The following is a 13,977-nucleotide window of genomic DNA, read 5'->3' as shown; positions in this document are numbered from 1 at the left end:
ATGTCGGTGTACGCCGAATTCATAACGAACCATCTTGAATTCTTCCTTTTTAAGAAAACCTCCAGTATGTGTCATCTCTAAAGCTGCAGAAGCAAAACAAATATTATGGATTTTCTATTAAACGAGGAGATCGAATAAACCATAATTACCATAATGCATCTAATAATAAGCCTAAGAAGCAAGGATGGTGAATAATTGAAATTGTAATGTTATTTGAAATATGGAAACTTTTTAATCCATTTACACCCTAATAAAAGTAGCATATCACAAAACTAGTAACTGTACATTCAAGTATGTGTAATTTAAGTTTAAGCACATATTTCTTCTCAGTCAGTTAGTTTGATATAGACATAAGTTAACAAGTTCAAGGTGATGAATGCCGTTTGACAAATGAGTTGCTGTGTAACTGCTTTACACACTTTGAGACCCTGTGAACACTTTACAATAATAAGTATAAATATAATAATAAGGATTTGTTTAATTAGTCTTTTATGTGATTTGTAAACATAAAATAACATAACATGATTTAAAATGTGTGCATTAATTAGCTGAAAAAGGACAAGTTATCTTGGAATCTTTGATTTTTTTTATTGAGTTTGAAATCAAAGTCGTACTGTATTTTGATTGTGTTGAAACAAAAGCAATAATCCAGCATTAAGACAAATCCTAACCCTAACTTCAAACACAGTACGTTGATGACTGACTGGGTTACATAAATAAAGTTAATAAAAAGGGGTAAATAACTAAATAGATGCAAATGTACATTTTTGTGAACAATACAGACTGTTGGAAGTTGAGAGGAATAATTGCTAATTTTGACAGCAATGTCTTGACTGCAGAAATATTGCTATGGTATGTTGGGAACGGTGATAACCGTCCAATACCCTCATATCTCTGGGGTGTGTGATACACTACTGGAAATGTACTGCATGTCTTCTCAAAGTGTGGCTGTTGAAATGTAACATTTGATAAATGACTGTACATACAGAAACATTCTTTTTACAGGTTAAATAACTGCAGACTATATGAAGCAAATAAGAGGTGAAGTTTCAAGCAAAGGCAGGAAGCAGGCAGTAGATGAATCCCAGAGAGCTATGAGCCAATGGCTGGACATATCTCAACGCAGCTGTCGGTAAGGCGAATTCCATACCATCCTGCCCAGAACTGCGTGTCCTTGCCTCCGTGGATAAAATGGATGAATCTCACTCCCCGTCCATAGTTCTGGAATACATGGGTCATCTGAAAAACACATATCAGTAAGTCTAGAGTTGTCCTTCGGCCTCCTCTAAACATCATCATAATAATAAACGGCTCTGTTCATGCCTGAGTCCATTGCTCCTCACTCCACTGCTCAAACTTAACAGTCTCAGGAGCAAATGTCTGGATGGGCCTCATTTGCTGATTCTTCAACTCGACACAGATCTTATATTTACTGCCACAATCTGTCCTTGGTGAATACCTGGTATGACACACAAAGAGACATACAATCATGTACAGAAGACACTGTCACTAAAGCTGATGTAATACTTTCCGTGAATGTCCGTTGGGGTCCGCGTGACATACATTTAGTCATCAGAAGGTGGACGCCAGGGCTCTGTGCCCTTTTGTTTTTGACCGCGCAGACAGCAAGGCCACTCCGCTACAAGTGGCGATCTTAGATGACATTTTCATCAATCAATTTGAAAACAATTCTATATAAAAAACGATGAAGTTATTCTAGCGTTTTGTTAAGTATTACAGAGATTACTGCAACACTGCGTGTAAGTAAGGTTAGCTAACATTGTGCTGATGCCTGATGACGACCGCACTAATAAATACGAGCAACGTTTGTGTTGTTAAAGGCTGATTCTGGTGTATTCATTTATTAGTTTTGTAGTTTTGAACATTAAGATGGGGGTTTGTTCTAACTCGGTGTACAAACTGAAAAACTAAACTGTTATCAGACATTTTGTACATGTATTTATAATAAAACATGTTTTACCGTGTTCCCTTGCTCCAATAAAACCTTGACCCCCCCCCCCCCATCCCTATTACAGTCAGACCTCCCTCCAACTCCCCCCCCCCCCCCCCCCCCACCAGACCTTGCATCCTATGAACATTAGAGTACATACAAACATCTGTGCATATAACTAATAACTGAAATGGATATCAGGGCCTGACATAAGTCAATAAATGAGTCTGGTTTATTTTTAACGATGTTGCTACAAATCACCAATCTCAGCAATTCACTCGGTGGTTTCAATGTTATACTTGAAAGAAACTATTTATAATTATCCTTTTATCAACACAAATCTTTGTATTTTGCTTACCAATCAGATATTCTGATGTCTGGCTGGAAGTAATCCATAAACGATGGGCTGTAACCTTCTTTCTCCAAATCAATCAGCTGTGACTTCCTGCACATGCTGAACAACAGAACATGTTTTAGATGCAACATAATGTGAATGTAACCATGTCAAATGAATGTCATATGTTTTCTGCAATCTCTCCTGGTGAAGACTCACCTGTAAGAGGTCACAAAGTTTTTCTGGACCGTCTCATCTGGATGTGGCACTCGGAGCCCGTGCACAGCCCATTTATTACCACCATTGTCCAAAATCTGCCAGTCGTTCAGTTCTTCTGTAAAAACAAAAAGGAGGAGAGTTGTGACAGAAATCTAATTTGTATTTGTACTGGCCTTAACACCGTAAAATGTTGAGGTGGAGTTAGTTCTGTGGCTTCTTACGTTCTCCTCTCGGATTCTTGAGAAGATTTCTTCTCTTCTTGCACAAGAAGTAAAACAACCTCCAGTCTTTGGGTATTTTAGAAGTATCACGGAGGTGATATCCTTCTCTTCTACATCTCTCTCTCCACAGGAACTCACCGTCAGGCCACTTCTTTCCACTGACAACACACTAACCGACAAACACTGACCACCTCATCAGGAGGAAGTTTAAGGAAGATCTCCTCCAGGATCTCCAGAGGAACAGGGAAGAACTGACGAGAACAACAAGGACACAGATAAGCTCAAACTCTGGATACTCGGGTTAGTTTTCCAGCTCTGACTTTGGAGCAATGCTCGCCACTCTTTACATAATAATACAATCTACAAGCTTAGCCGAGCCTCACTACAACTGACACAAACATTTAACACAAAATAAAGTAATAAAATCATGTGGAACAATACTTTTCTGATCTGATTGTATTGCTGTTTTGCATATTTATTCATGTCTTTTAGTTGGAAATGGAAGTAGGACTTCTCCCTAAACGAAACAGTCACTACAACAGTAACACTACAGTAGGCTACTTGAGTAAATGCACTTATTTACTGTCCACACTGAGGTTATTGTTGTATTCAGAGACTCATACAATCGTCTCGTGCATCTCCCCAAGTGCAAAAAAAAAAATGCATTTGTTGTTCTAAGAGTAGAGCATTTAACACCTACCTTTGAAAGGGAGCTAGACGGGACCGCAGCTTCATTCATAGCTTTTGCAGAGCGTTACCACACTCGTATGTCGACCTTTTAACTACAATGTGGTGTAACATAACGCCATAAAGCTACAATTAAAAGAAATGTCTCTTTCTAAATGTGTGCGAGCGGTACACTTCCGTATCGGAAGTGCAGTGCGGGATAACGTTACCCGATGAGTTGACGCAAAAAAACTGCTAATACTGTTGTTTCTCAGTCGTTTTACTCTTTTCGTCCCATTTTCTTACTGTCAGTGTATCAAGGGGTGCGCTAGTTATTTACTATGGGACGCCCGGGTGAGAAGCGTAACCGGAAGTACCCACCAAAATAAAGTATCGGCAGATTATGTGCGCATTTACTCAAGTGACATGTCAGCATCTGAAATAGGGTCAAATATTGATTTGTATTTTTTTGTTAACAGCTGCAGAGTATATTATTTATTGTTGAAATGAATTGTCATGTGCTGTTACTGCCGTGTAGCCTACACCACCACCACCATGTAATGTGACCTGATCAATAGTCTCCAAACAAGACAGTTTGATTATTTTTATTGATTATCTGGTTTGATAATAGATGGGTTAATTCCAGTTGTCCTGGACAACTTTACACACAAGCGCAATGATCTGACAAAGGGTGCAATTGATTGACTTGTAAAAAATAAACGGGGAAGAACAGAAGAAAAAGAAAGTCTGAGATAAATTGAATAAATAATGCGTTTACCAATCAGCTCGAGGAGCAGAGACATCTTCAGGGTAATAAACTGATAAAAAATATTTAACCTGATAAAGAAATACAATGTGAACACTCAATTTGAAGTCATTTATCACAAATGCAGTTAATGCAAATGTAAATGTCAGCATTTAAGAAGTAAGTTATCTCGTTTGTGATGCGTGTCTTTAATCAACACAAACGGTATTGTACTATTTTGTAAAATTAACATACTTGCTGCTACCAGTATGTCAGATAGCAACACCTTTTGAATTGTTTTTCTAAATGCTGTGTATTGTTGAGCTTTCACTTTTTATATAAATGAACTGTTATTATCTCAAATGTATGGATTCAGCCTGTATGATTTAACCATATAAAAAACACAATAGGCCAAAATACATACTTACACAGGGGGAACTTAGAACTAAATTCCCTCATTGAGTGGTTACGGTATAAGGGGGACATAGGAAACAGCTATAACTTGATGGAATCATTCATCTACTGTTTTAAGGCTTCCAGTGAGGCACATGTATTGTAGCATCCCCTGATCCATATCATCTTTAAACACAATACTTTTTTAATTATATAGATAATAAAACCTTATCATTCAGTTATCCTGATAATAGATTGGCCTGATGAAGAGCGTGCCAAACTTAATTTGCTTTCAAAAGAAGAATCATTGCAGAGATGTTGTTTTGGGTTTCAGGAAACATTCGGTCAATATGTCAGCCCTCTTTGCATAATCCGCTCGTTATGATTCTTGTAAAGGCAGGGGTGCATTTTCCACAGGGGGGTAAAGCAATCTTTGGTCTTGCAGTGGTTTCAGTTAATCCTCCCCTTTCTATTTATGGCACACAAACGGGCAAACGAGTGAAGGGAAGGAAGAATTATAAACATTTCACCCAGATCAGAAATAGGATCATAGGGAGAAGAACTACAGTATACCGGACATGTTGAACCATGAATACATTCAAAATGTTAGTGTTGAACTCTCTAAACTTTATCCAATCACAACACTTTCCACATGCAGATTTGCTATGCTGAACTACATAGCTGTGCTGTTTCACATTCCTATTACCATTCAAACGGACAAATCAGCAATTATTCAATTACTTGGGTTAAATCAAAAATAATAAAACATTTCCCTTTTATGAGCTTTACAAAAAAAAACATTTTTCTTGTTGGAAAAATTACCAAAATGGTTAACCAACATGAGAGAGACTGGTTTTAATAATATGGCAAATAAACAGAGGTGCATTCATGTCGTCAATCACAGAGGCACTGCAGTTTGTGTACAATACAGTACATGGAACATAAATTACAAGCCATACCAAAAATAAATGGATACCAAGGAGGCGAGAAGACCTGGGACAAGAGATGGTAGCCATTGATTTTGGTGTCACATTAGAATTTCTAGCAGGCTACAACCCTGTCCATGGATCCTGAATTATGATCAATCCAGTCTGTGATGCTTTTACTCCGCTCTGCATATTTAAATGAATATAAAGAAAAAAAGGGGTAAATGCACGATTTCTGCGTAACAAGGACTTCAATCCATGTCGTATCTAAAACAGGTTTATCCATCTTCTGTCAAACGGCTGAGAGATGAGTCTTTTTGGTCGGCCGAGGAGCTCCTATGTGTCTGCGTCGATCCTGTGAGCTGCACAGTGAAAGAACAAAGACGTCAGACATAACCCCGATGGCAGGCACATGAAGGAGACGGGTGATATACCTCGGTGGAGCTTTTAGGAGACATTCTCTAAGTTGGGATACAATATTCTGAAATAAGTTGCATCACATACATCTACAAAGGCTTAGGGTTCAAGTAAATTCCTCCGGCTGTCAGTAAGAAACAGTTGTGAGGTTAGACGGTTCAAGACGATTTACTAAATCGTTAAACATGCACTGACGTTGAGACGCAGTCCTAAGAGAGTCACTGTGCTGTATGACTGCATCGGACTTACATTGCTTTGGTATCCTGAGTGGTTCGGTGTCTCCTGACAGGACTTGATGCATGACTCCGCGGAACTGATACAGCACCTTCAGGCTCTTCTCCTCCCCCACACAGGGGTCATAGAAACCAGGGAGTCCTGACTGGAAAGACAACATGCGGTCATGAATGGTCTGAATCATCAAACAGCAAGAAAATCTTCTTTCTATAGTATAATCTTTGGATCAATTCTGTCCGTTTGTACATCTTACCTTTGTGGCTTCAGTGAGGATGAGTTTCGAGTCTTTCACCAGACACTGCAGCGGCACAGTCACATCGATGACCTTTGCCTTCTCGTGTTTTCTGCTGTTGTCTGTCACAAACTTGCCGTACCAAGCGTTGAGGACGATGAGACCTGTTTAATGAAGTAATGAAGAAATCGCCTACTTTAGTTTGATTTAAACGGGACATGCTGTGCTAACTTTAAGGCTTAAACTTGTATTTGTTGTGTCTACTAGAACATGTTTACATGCTTTAATGTAATTATATCTGTATTCACCCTCTATACAGCGCCTGCCTCTTTAAACTGTCTTTTGTTGAAGGAACTGATATTAAACAGTCCAAAAACAAATCCCCACTTTCCCTATAGAATAATTTGAATCTTGTATGCCAGCAATTTTAGCCACATATTTAATAACAGAGCCAGTGTCATATTTTCAGACTTGTTTGTTAAAATGATTTTTGCAAGTATACAACAAAAAGGACAGCACAATTAATTTTAATTGCGTACTAGATAAACAATACCCTAACCATTTCATAGAGTGTAGTCCGTTGAATAATGAAGAGGACACACACACACACACACACACACACACACACACACACACACACACACACACACACACACACACACACACACACACACACACACACACACACACACACACACACACACACACACACACACACACACACACACACACCTCTGATGATACTAAAATTAAAGCAACCTCTACAGTGACTGGTGTCTTAAGCCCATTATCACTTGCCAAACTCCCCAAGGTTAAAATTACACCGTCTGCTCAGAGTTTTTTGTAAGTGTAATTATCAAAAGCAAAACTAAAAAAGTGGCAATTATCACAAGTCGAAACGGAAACAGGAGGGTCGTCAAAACTACTTTCTTTATTAACAACTTTTACCGTTTTAAAAGCTCTCCACAAGATCACACTAAATACTGTCAGTGTACACGAAGGCTCGTCGTACTACAATGGAAAAGCCCACACGCGAGTCCTTTTAGATTTCAGTACACCGCCCAAGAAGATGACTAAAAGCAACTTTCATTGAGATTTTTTTGACGTGTGAACTGGAGCAGAACATTTACAAGCAGCGCAATTTTTGCTTAAAATCGGACTAGACTTGTTCCACATAATGAAAATCTCAGAAATGACACTTGAAGTTAACATTCAACCAGGCACGGACATATTTAACATGTTGAAAACATTATTATTATTATTATTATTATAGGATAAGCTCATCTCTTAAATGTTACTGATCTTACCCAGTCTTGACTCCTCAGTTTCAATAATCCTGCGCACGGACTCCTGCATGAGCATGATCTTTTAGAGATGAAGAAGGCACACAGAGGAGGGGAAGGAGACGGACACAAACAATGAGATTTTACATCATATGGTTTATACTAATGAATTTCACTAAGACTTTGCATTTTATCTAATCCCATCTCAGCCCCTTCGTCTGACTGGTGTGGGACAGTCACCCACAGTACCGGCATTTCTTATCTAACGCTGAACCACGATGTGGGATTGGTACCACAGCCACATAAAAAGCCTGTAAAATACTCACAGCAGCCTCCGCCTCCTGTTTCTTCCTGGCTATATTAGAGGCCGAGCTCTCCTGCTGCTTCTCCAAGTCTCTGGTGAGGCGAAAGATAAATGGAAAAATGAAAAGAGCTCGTAAAATCTGACCATAATAATACATGCGGTGCTATTTCCAATAACATTTCTTGCATGAAACGGCCAACTTAAGAGTGATGGTTTCTTACTGTTCCTTCTGGGCCCGCACGTAGGGCCGAATAATAAGCTGCTGGATTGCGAGGTAGAAAACAAGTGGTCCAACTGTGGCGTAAAATACAGCACTTGGCAGGAGTTGGTCAGTCAGGTGAATAGGGAAGAAATACGTCTGGCTGGCTCTGTTCAGTCTGCAGAGAGAGTTTGCTTCATTATTTATATCTGGAATGGGCACTAACCGGCTGCTAAATTGGTCACTTCATGTGGTATTTGTTGGAATTTCTGTCAGAAAATGGCAAAAATACGAAGGTCACATTCAAAAGTATTGTCTCAGCTACACGTATACATATTTTATTTAGCAAGTGTCTCATTGAGATTCATTTTTCAAGAGATGCCTGGCCAAGAGGGCAGCGTGAACATTGTTTCAACAATAATCCCAAAACAATAAAAACAGACAAACACAACGGTAACAAACTATAAAACAATAAGCACAATATCCAGTTAAAATATGCAATATTAAAAAAACTGTTTTAATGCATAATTATAAAACGATGTCACTGAAAGATTCAAGAGGAATCGCATCCTTTAAACTGGACCTAAACTCCCTCGTGGTTTCAGGTATGTGATCATTTCAGGTCCTTCTTTATGTTCTTCCTATAAGAAGAGGCAGCTTCTTTAAACGTTGTTATGCCGTATGTGCCATCCTCTCTGTTAGACAGGACAGGGAGACTTGTGTGCTGATGTTAGACAATTGTCCAAAAATAGATGAAGCTATATTCTGTATATTCTCAAGCTTTTAAACTCGTACCTCAGGACCAACTAGCTTCTCCGTGGGTGCATTCTTGCGTTTACGTTCCTCAAAGATGCACCGCAACTTGTAAAAAAAAATCCATTGGACTGGCGAGCATGATGTCACGTCTTTATTCCTATGGGTGCCATGGCAACAGTGCTGTAAGGGAAACCCTCTGGAACCTGCATCAAACGGGAAACTGGAGCAAAAAAGTTTCACTCACTTGATTTTGAGAGAGACACCTTGGGGCACTCCCACGCTCACTGTGGCCCCCAGGACACTGTGTCGACTGATCTTCCTCTCGGCACCGTACTCTACCACGGTCCCAAAGAAACCTGATCTGTAACATAAACACAACGTCAAGATTTCTCTATATGCAGTCAAAGTTCGAGCTGTCAATCCTTGCACAAAACTAACGCTGTTTATTTAAATGGATAGACATTTGAGTTTCTGGACAAACAGATTGACACAAAACAAATCTGACCTACAAGAGGCAATAGAAACTTTTGTTTTAACTTATCATTCGGGAAGAAATGTTGATTGCACAATGTAACGGCTAAGGAATAATGACACCATCGGAGCTTGGATTGGTTCCCTACAAGCCTCGCTTTCACTCTGCAATTCTGTCTGCCACTGTGTAGCGCTGCCAATTTCTTTCCAATGAAACACCTAGCACTAGCTCCAAAAGAAGCAGAAAGCTTAATGTTTGTGTCAGTTGCTGTGAGGGAGAGACTGCCTGCGCACGGTGCAAGAGGAAAAGGGCGAGACCCTTTGCTGTGAAGAGTAGAAGAGCTGTGGACTGTGATTACTCTGAGCAGCATTTGGGATTTAATTACAATATAATATATTTGAATTTATTGCTTGCTTGCTTTTCCGCTGATGGTCTGAATAAGTCGCTAAATGTGTCACGAGCAGTCGGCTCTGAGGAAAACATTAAGTGATCCGGTTGTCTTTGCTACAGTTGTCCCAACAATAATACTACTTGGAAATGCTGGGGGCGGGGGGGGGAGGGTGTTTATAAGTCGTCGATTGTCACTTTCATATGAATTCCTGATAACATTCTCCAAATAACACACATTACACTTTTACAACATACTTTACTGAGCCCTTAATCTTCGTCTGGTCATCGTCCTGGAACTTGTACTGGTAGCTCATCATCACGAAAGTGTGAGGAATGCCAAGCTGCGGAGAGAAAACGTAGATTATCATTGTGGCACAACACTCATAAGCAATTGTTGATTTAAATATAACTGCTGGCTGCTAACCTGCATTGCGAAGGTGAAATGGCTGCTCTTGGTGTCCCTGACGATGCTGGTGTTCATAGAGGACTGGATGCCCCAGCGCCACTGCAGATAGCCCATAGTGTTCTTGTCTAGGTGACGGGCCAGCACCGTGGTTACCCCAGGACGCACGCCTCTGGTTGAAAACTGGAGCCCACACTGTGCGGTCACAAAGCTGAGGCAACAAAAAAAAAAAAAAGAATAAAATCCCTGAATTATTCATTTTGTAGTAAAAGAAAAAACAGTAATGATTTCTTTTTCTCTTGCATTTCAACACCTACAATCGAGGCGTCAAGTTTCGGAAAATCTTCATTCCTAAGAGAGGTCCATGTGTGTCTCCAGCGCCAAGCTCTACCTGTGTACACACAACAGGTTACGTTTCACACGTCAGGCAAACAGGAGTGACAGAAAGAAAGTGTGCCATTTAAAGTATACACTACAAAACGTGTGTGAGTGTGTGTGTGTGTGTGTGTGTGGTGCCCATTGAGAATGCCGCATACCTCTCCCCACCCCTTGGCTGAGGTGACTCTTCTTAAGGCCAAGTTAACGGTGCCACCTCCATTTCCATTGTGGGTTGACAAGGAGCCAGACAGAATGGCTGTGTCTTTTGTGGTGAGAGGAGCCTGCAGTAAAACACATAAAGAAATGTTTTTGATACGATTTAGCTCCAAAATCTTTCATAACAACCATCAGAAACTCTTTCAATCCATCCAACCTCGTGTAGAATCTGTAGCAACCCATTACCTCTATGGATTGTGATATGTGCATCTTGTTGATTTCCACATGTGGGACTCCCCCTGCAGACGCATCCTCATAGTCCTCCTCATACTGGTCAAAGATGTCCGTGGCATCAATACCCACACTGATCGTTCCCTGCAAATAACAGGTTCAGGATAATACTGCGTTAATTAATGATTTATATGAATATGCACAAGCACAAGACTCTTTACGCTACTGCAGTTCAGCGTGAGGCTTGTTATCTTCCCTGAACATACCTTTGGGTTGGTCCTTTGCTGAAGCCTTCTCTCCTCTCGCTCTTTCTGAAGACGCTCATACTCTTCTCGAATCTCTGCAGGGGTTCTTTTTCTTTCCATCACCTGGAGTAAGGAGATAGGATTTGAAAGCAAAGCAAACTCTGAATTGGCTGCTTCACAGGGTGCAGATAAAAGAGTCACAGTAGGTGAAATTTCACCAGAACTTCATGCTCCCGTATGTTTTGTGTGCCATAGTATGTAATGTCAAGCATCTATGGTTATAGAAAAGTATTGTGGTAAGAACGCAGGATTATTTTATTTTTTTTAGGGGTATTCTTCTACTGTGTGTTTTACTAAAAAAATATTCTTAAGTCAGGACCCTAAATGGTGACCAATATTGAGAAAGGAATTATGCATTAACACAATGGCTCATGTTTCTAGCTGCACGTGGTGTTTAGGAATTATTAGCCTAATAGACTAATGGACTTACCTCCCACCCTTCCACATCGAGTCCTCTCTTGCCATAGATGTCATAGATGGCTCGTGCCTGAGGTTCACGGAGCACTAGATAGACATGGATAACAACCAATAATATTAACCATCAGAAGAGTTTGTTTACGTAGACCATAATATATTCACATCAGCTTCATGTGTAGCTGAAAAGGGAGATGATTGAGTGACGTGATCGAAGCTTTTCTTACCTTGATAAGCTTCATGTACGAGGTTAAAAAGCTGTTCTGCTTGAGTCTTTAGTTCAGGGTCCCTGTGTTTGTCTGGGTGATACAGCATGCATAATCGCCTGTATGCCGCCTTCAGCTCGTCCTGTGTTGCCTGAAGCACAACATTGAAATGGATACTCGATTAACATATAAAACTCATGCAGGATGTTGCTACAACTCAACGCCACCACTTCCAACTTTATTTACTTATTTAAACTTAAAGTCTTCTAACCTTCTGTGACGCCATGCAGGGTTGATATGACTTGTTACAAAACAGTCTGAGCAGAAACTTGCTGCTTAAATGCAGGTTAGAATTGTATTGTATAGACTGTGGTACAACAGGTATTGCCCCAATAATCATAGTTAAGAGTGCGTATGCATTCATGTAATCTACTTGATTGTTAAATTGTATTTTTTAGTCACTCTGGTCATTGTACATGAGTATAATGACAATAAAGATATTCTGATTCTCTCTGTGCAACAAGTTAGTTTTGTTTTGTAAAATGACACATGTTAAATATTTACTTAAGTAAAACTACAAAAATGATTAGCATCAAAATATACTTAAAATACTAAAGTAAAGGTACCAATAGTCATGCAGAATGGCCCATTTTCAGTTATATTATTGGATTATAATTATTGATGCATCACTTTAATGTAGCAGCTGGTAAACATGGTCATTTAAATGAGTGTATATACTGCTGGGTAACTTATCTTATAATAATACATCATCATTTTAGTATATTTATATATTTTTATCTGCAAACCCAATCTGCAAACTAACCCAATTGTACATAAGTAAGTCAGTAACGTTACTCGATTAAATGTACTTAGTTACACTCCACCACTGCTTGCATATGAACATAATGTTCTCTGCTTTACAAAAAACAATATCAAGACAAAGTCTGATTGCCAGATATTAGAGAACATATTTATATTGCAGTCTGATCAACTGTAAATGTTTTGTGATGAAGCCCTGAAGTAAGGTTGTAGCATTAGCTAACTTTAGTTAGCACTGTCCACACTTCAAGAGATCATTATGAAAACTATAAATAACTGTCAGTTTGTTATCATTAGCTCCCAGATTAACACATGATACTCTCCTTTACTTCATTAATTTACAACCCCTGTTGGAAAAGTCGTAACCCTACAACCTGTTGTGTGTCTTGCAAAGTTTCCAGCCGAGGAGTCACAGCACAGAAATCAATGTCGAGGGTCACAAGCTAGCCACCTAGCTAACCTTACATGTGATTGTACGGAAAACCGTTATATACCAGCCGAAGAAAGTTTATAGAATAACTGCAACATACACCAGCACAAACATCTATTCAGATCACAGATAGATAGTGTACCTCTCTTCTAACATTAAGCAGGGAATAGTAATCATCGTTAAGGATCTCATCATCGTCCAAGGCAGACGCCATGTTTACACCCGGTCATCTCTTCTTCGTGTCATTTACGTCGCTCAAAGACTTCTCTGCGCACTCTGTCGCCCCCTTGTGTTGCGGGTGAATAACAACACAGCAACTGTATTCATTATGCTTGTTCATGTTTTCTTTCTAACGATTGCGATACATTTTGACATTTAAAATGTTCAGTTATTCAACATTATTGGAGATTATATGCGGAAGGGTGCAGTGATATGCTAAGAATATGTACCAAAGTATAAAGTAGGGTTTGGAGTTTTGATAAAGCAGCTAAAGAGTGTTTTTTTTATTTATCTTAAATTCCTAAAAATAAAAAAAAAGTTTCTTTTTTTTTTTTCTGCAAATGACAGTGCAGATATATGTCACCTAATTATCCATTTAGGAAAACTCTTGAACACACAAATGTTCAATGCAAACAAATTAATATTGAATATAGGTACATACATACAACGTTATGTCTAACTCTAAAAGGATGTTATCTGCATCCAATCCACCTAGGAACAATTTAGGCAAGTGGTGACTTTACTGAATTAGGTCTTTCATTAGTTCATTATTACTTTCTTTGCAATAACAACAAGCCTTTGACTGTATACATAGGCGCACGAGCTGCAGGCAGGGGGGGGGAGCTGTCCTTTCAGCACCACCACCTCAAACGAAACACTGCATTTCAGCACTG

At 39.4% G+C, this 13,977-nt stretch overlaps 2 protein-coding genes across 3 annotated transcripts; both read right to left on the bottom strand.

The window, feature by feature from the left end:
- Positions 1-483: 483 nt before the first annotated feature.
- On the bottom strand, positions 484-2,744 carry LOC115011096 (F-box only protein 44-like). Its single transcript, XM_029436051.1, has 5 exons — positions 2,726-2,744; positions 2,505-2,619; positions 2,310-2,405; positions 1,324-1,459; positions 484-1,239 (listed from the first exon to the last, which is right to left on the bottom strand). The coding sequence occupies exons 3-5, from the start codon at positions 2,402-2,404 to the stop codon at positions 1,093-1,095; spliced, it is 378 nt and encodes a 125-aa protein (XP_029291911.1). The 5' UTR covers position 2,405; positions 2,505-2,619; positions 2,726-2,744; the 3' UTR covers positions 484-1,092.
- A 2,546-nt stretch (positions 2,745-5,290) lies between these two features.
- dnajc11a (DnaJ (Hsp40) homolog, subfamily C, member 11a) lies at positions 5,291-13,370 on the bottom strand. 2 transcript variants are annotated; one of them, XM_029436048.1, is made up of 16 exons: positions 13,227-13,370; positions 11,857-11,986; positions 11,646-11,719; positions 11,177-11,278; positions 10,926-11,054; positions 10,682-10,804; positions 10,463-10,536; positions 10,167-10,356; positions 9,998-10,083; positions 9,125-9,241; positions 8,147-8,302; positions 7,948-8,017; positions 7,646-7,703; positions 6,360-6,502; positions 6,122-6,251; positions 5,291-5,817 (listed from the first exon to the last, which is right to left on the bottom strand). In XM_029436048.1, the coding sequence occupies exons 1-16, from the start codon at positions 13,296-13,298 to the stop codon at positions 5,792-5,794; spliced, it is 1,680 nt and encodes a 559-aa protein (XP_029291908.1). In that variant the 5' UTR covers positions 13,299-13,370; the 3' UTR covers positions 5,291-5,791. The 2 variants fall into 2 exon arrangements, with proteins under 2 accessions (XP_029291908.1, XP_029291909.1); XM_029436049.1 differs by lacking the exon at positions 13,227-13,370 and adding an exon at positions 13,029-13,127.
- Positions 13,371-13,977: the final 607 nt, after the last annotated feature.

This window comes from Cottoperca gobio, chromosome 7, assembly GCF_900634415.1.
Source record: "Cottoperca gobio chromosome 7, fCotGob3.1, whole genome shotgun sequence".
NCBI classification, from domain to species: Eukaryota; Metazoa; Chordata; class Actinopteri; order Perciformes; family Bovichtidae; genus Cottoperca; species Cottoperca gobio.
This window is presented reverse-complemented; position numbering and strand designations above follow the sequence as displayed.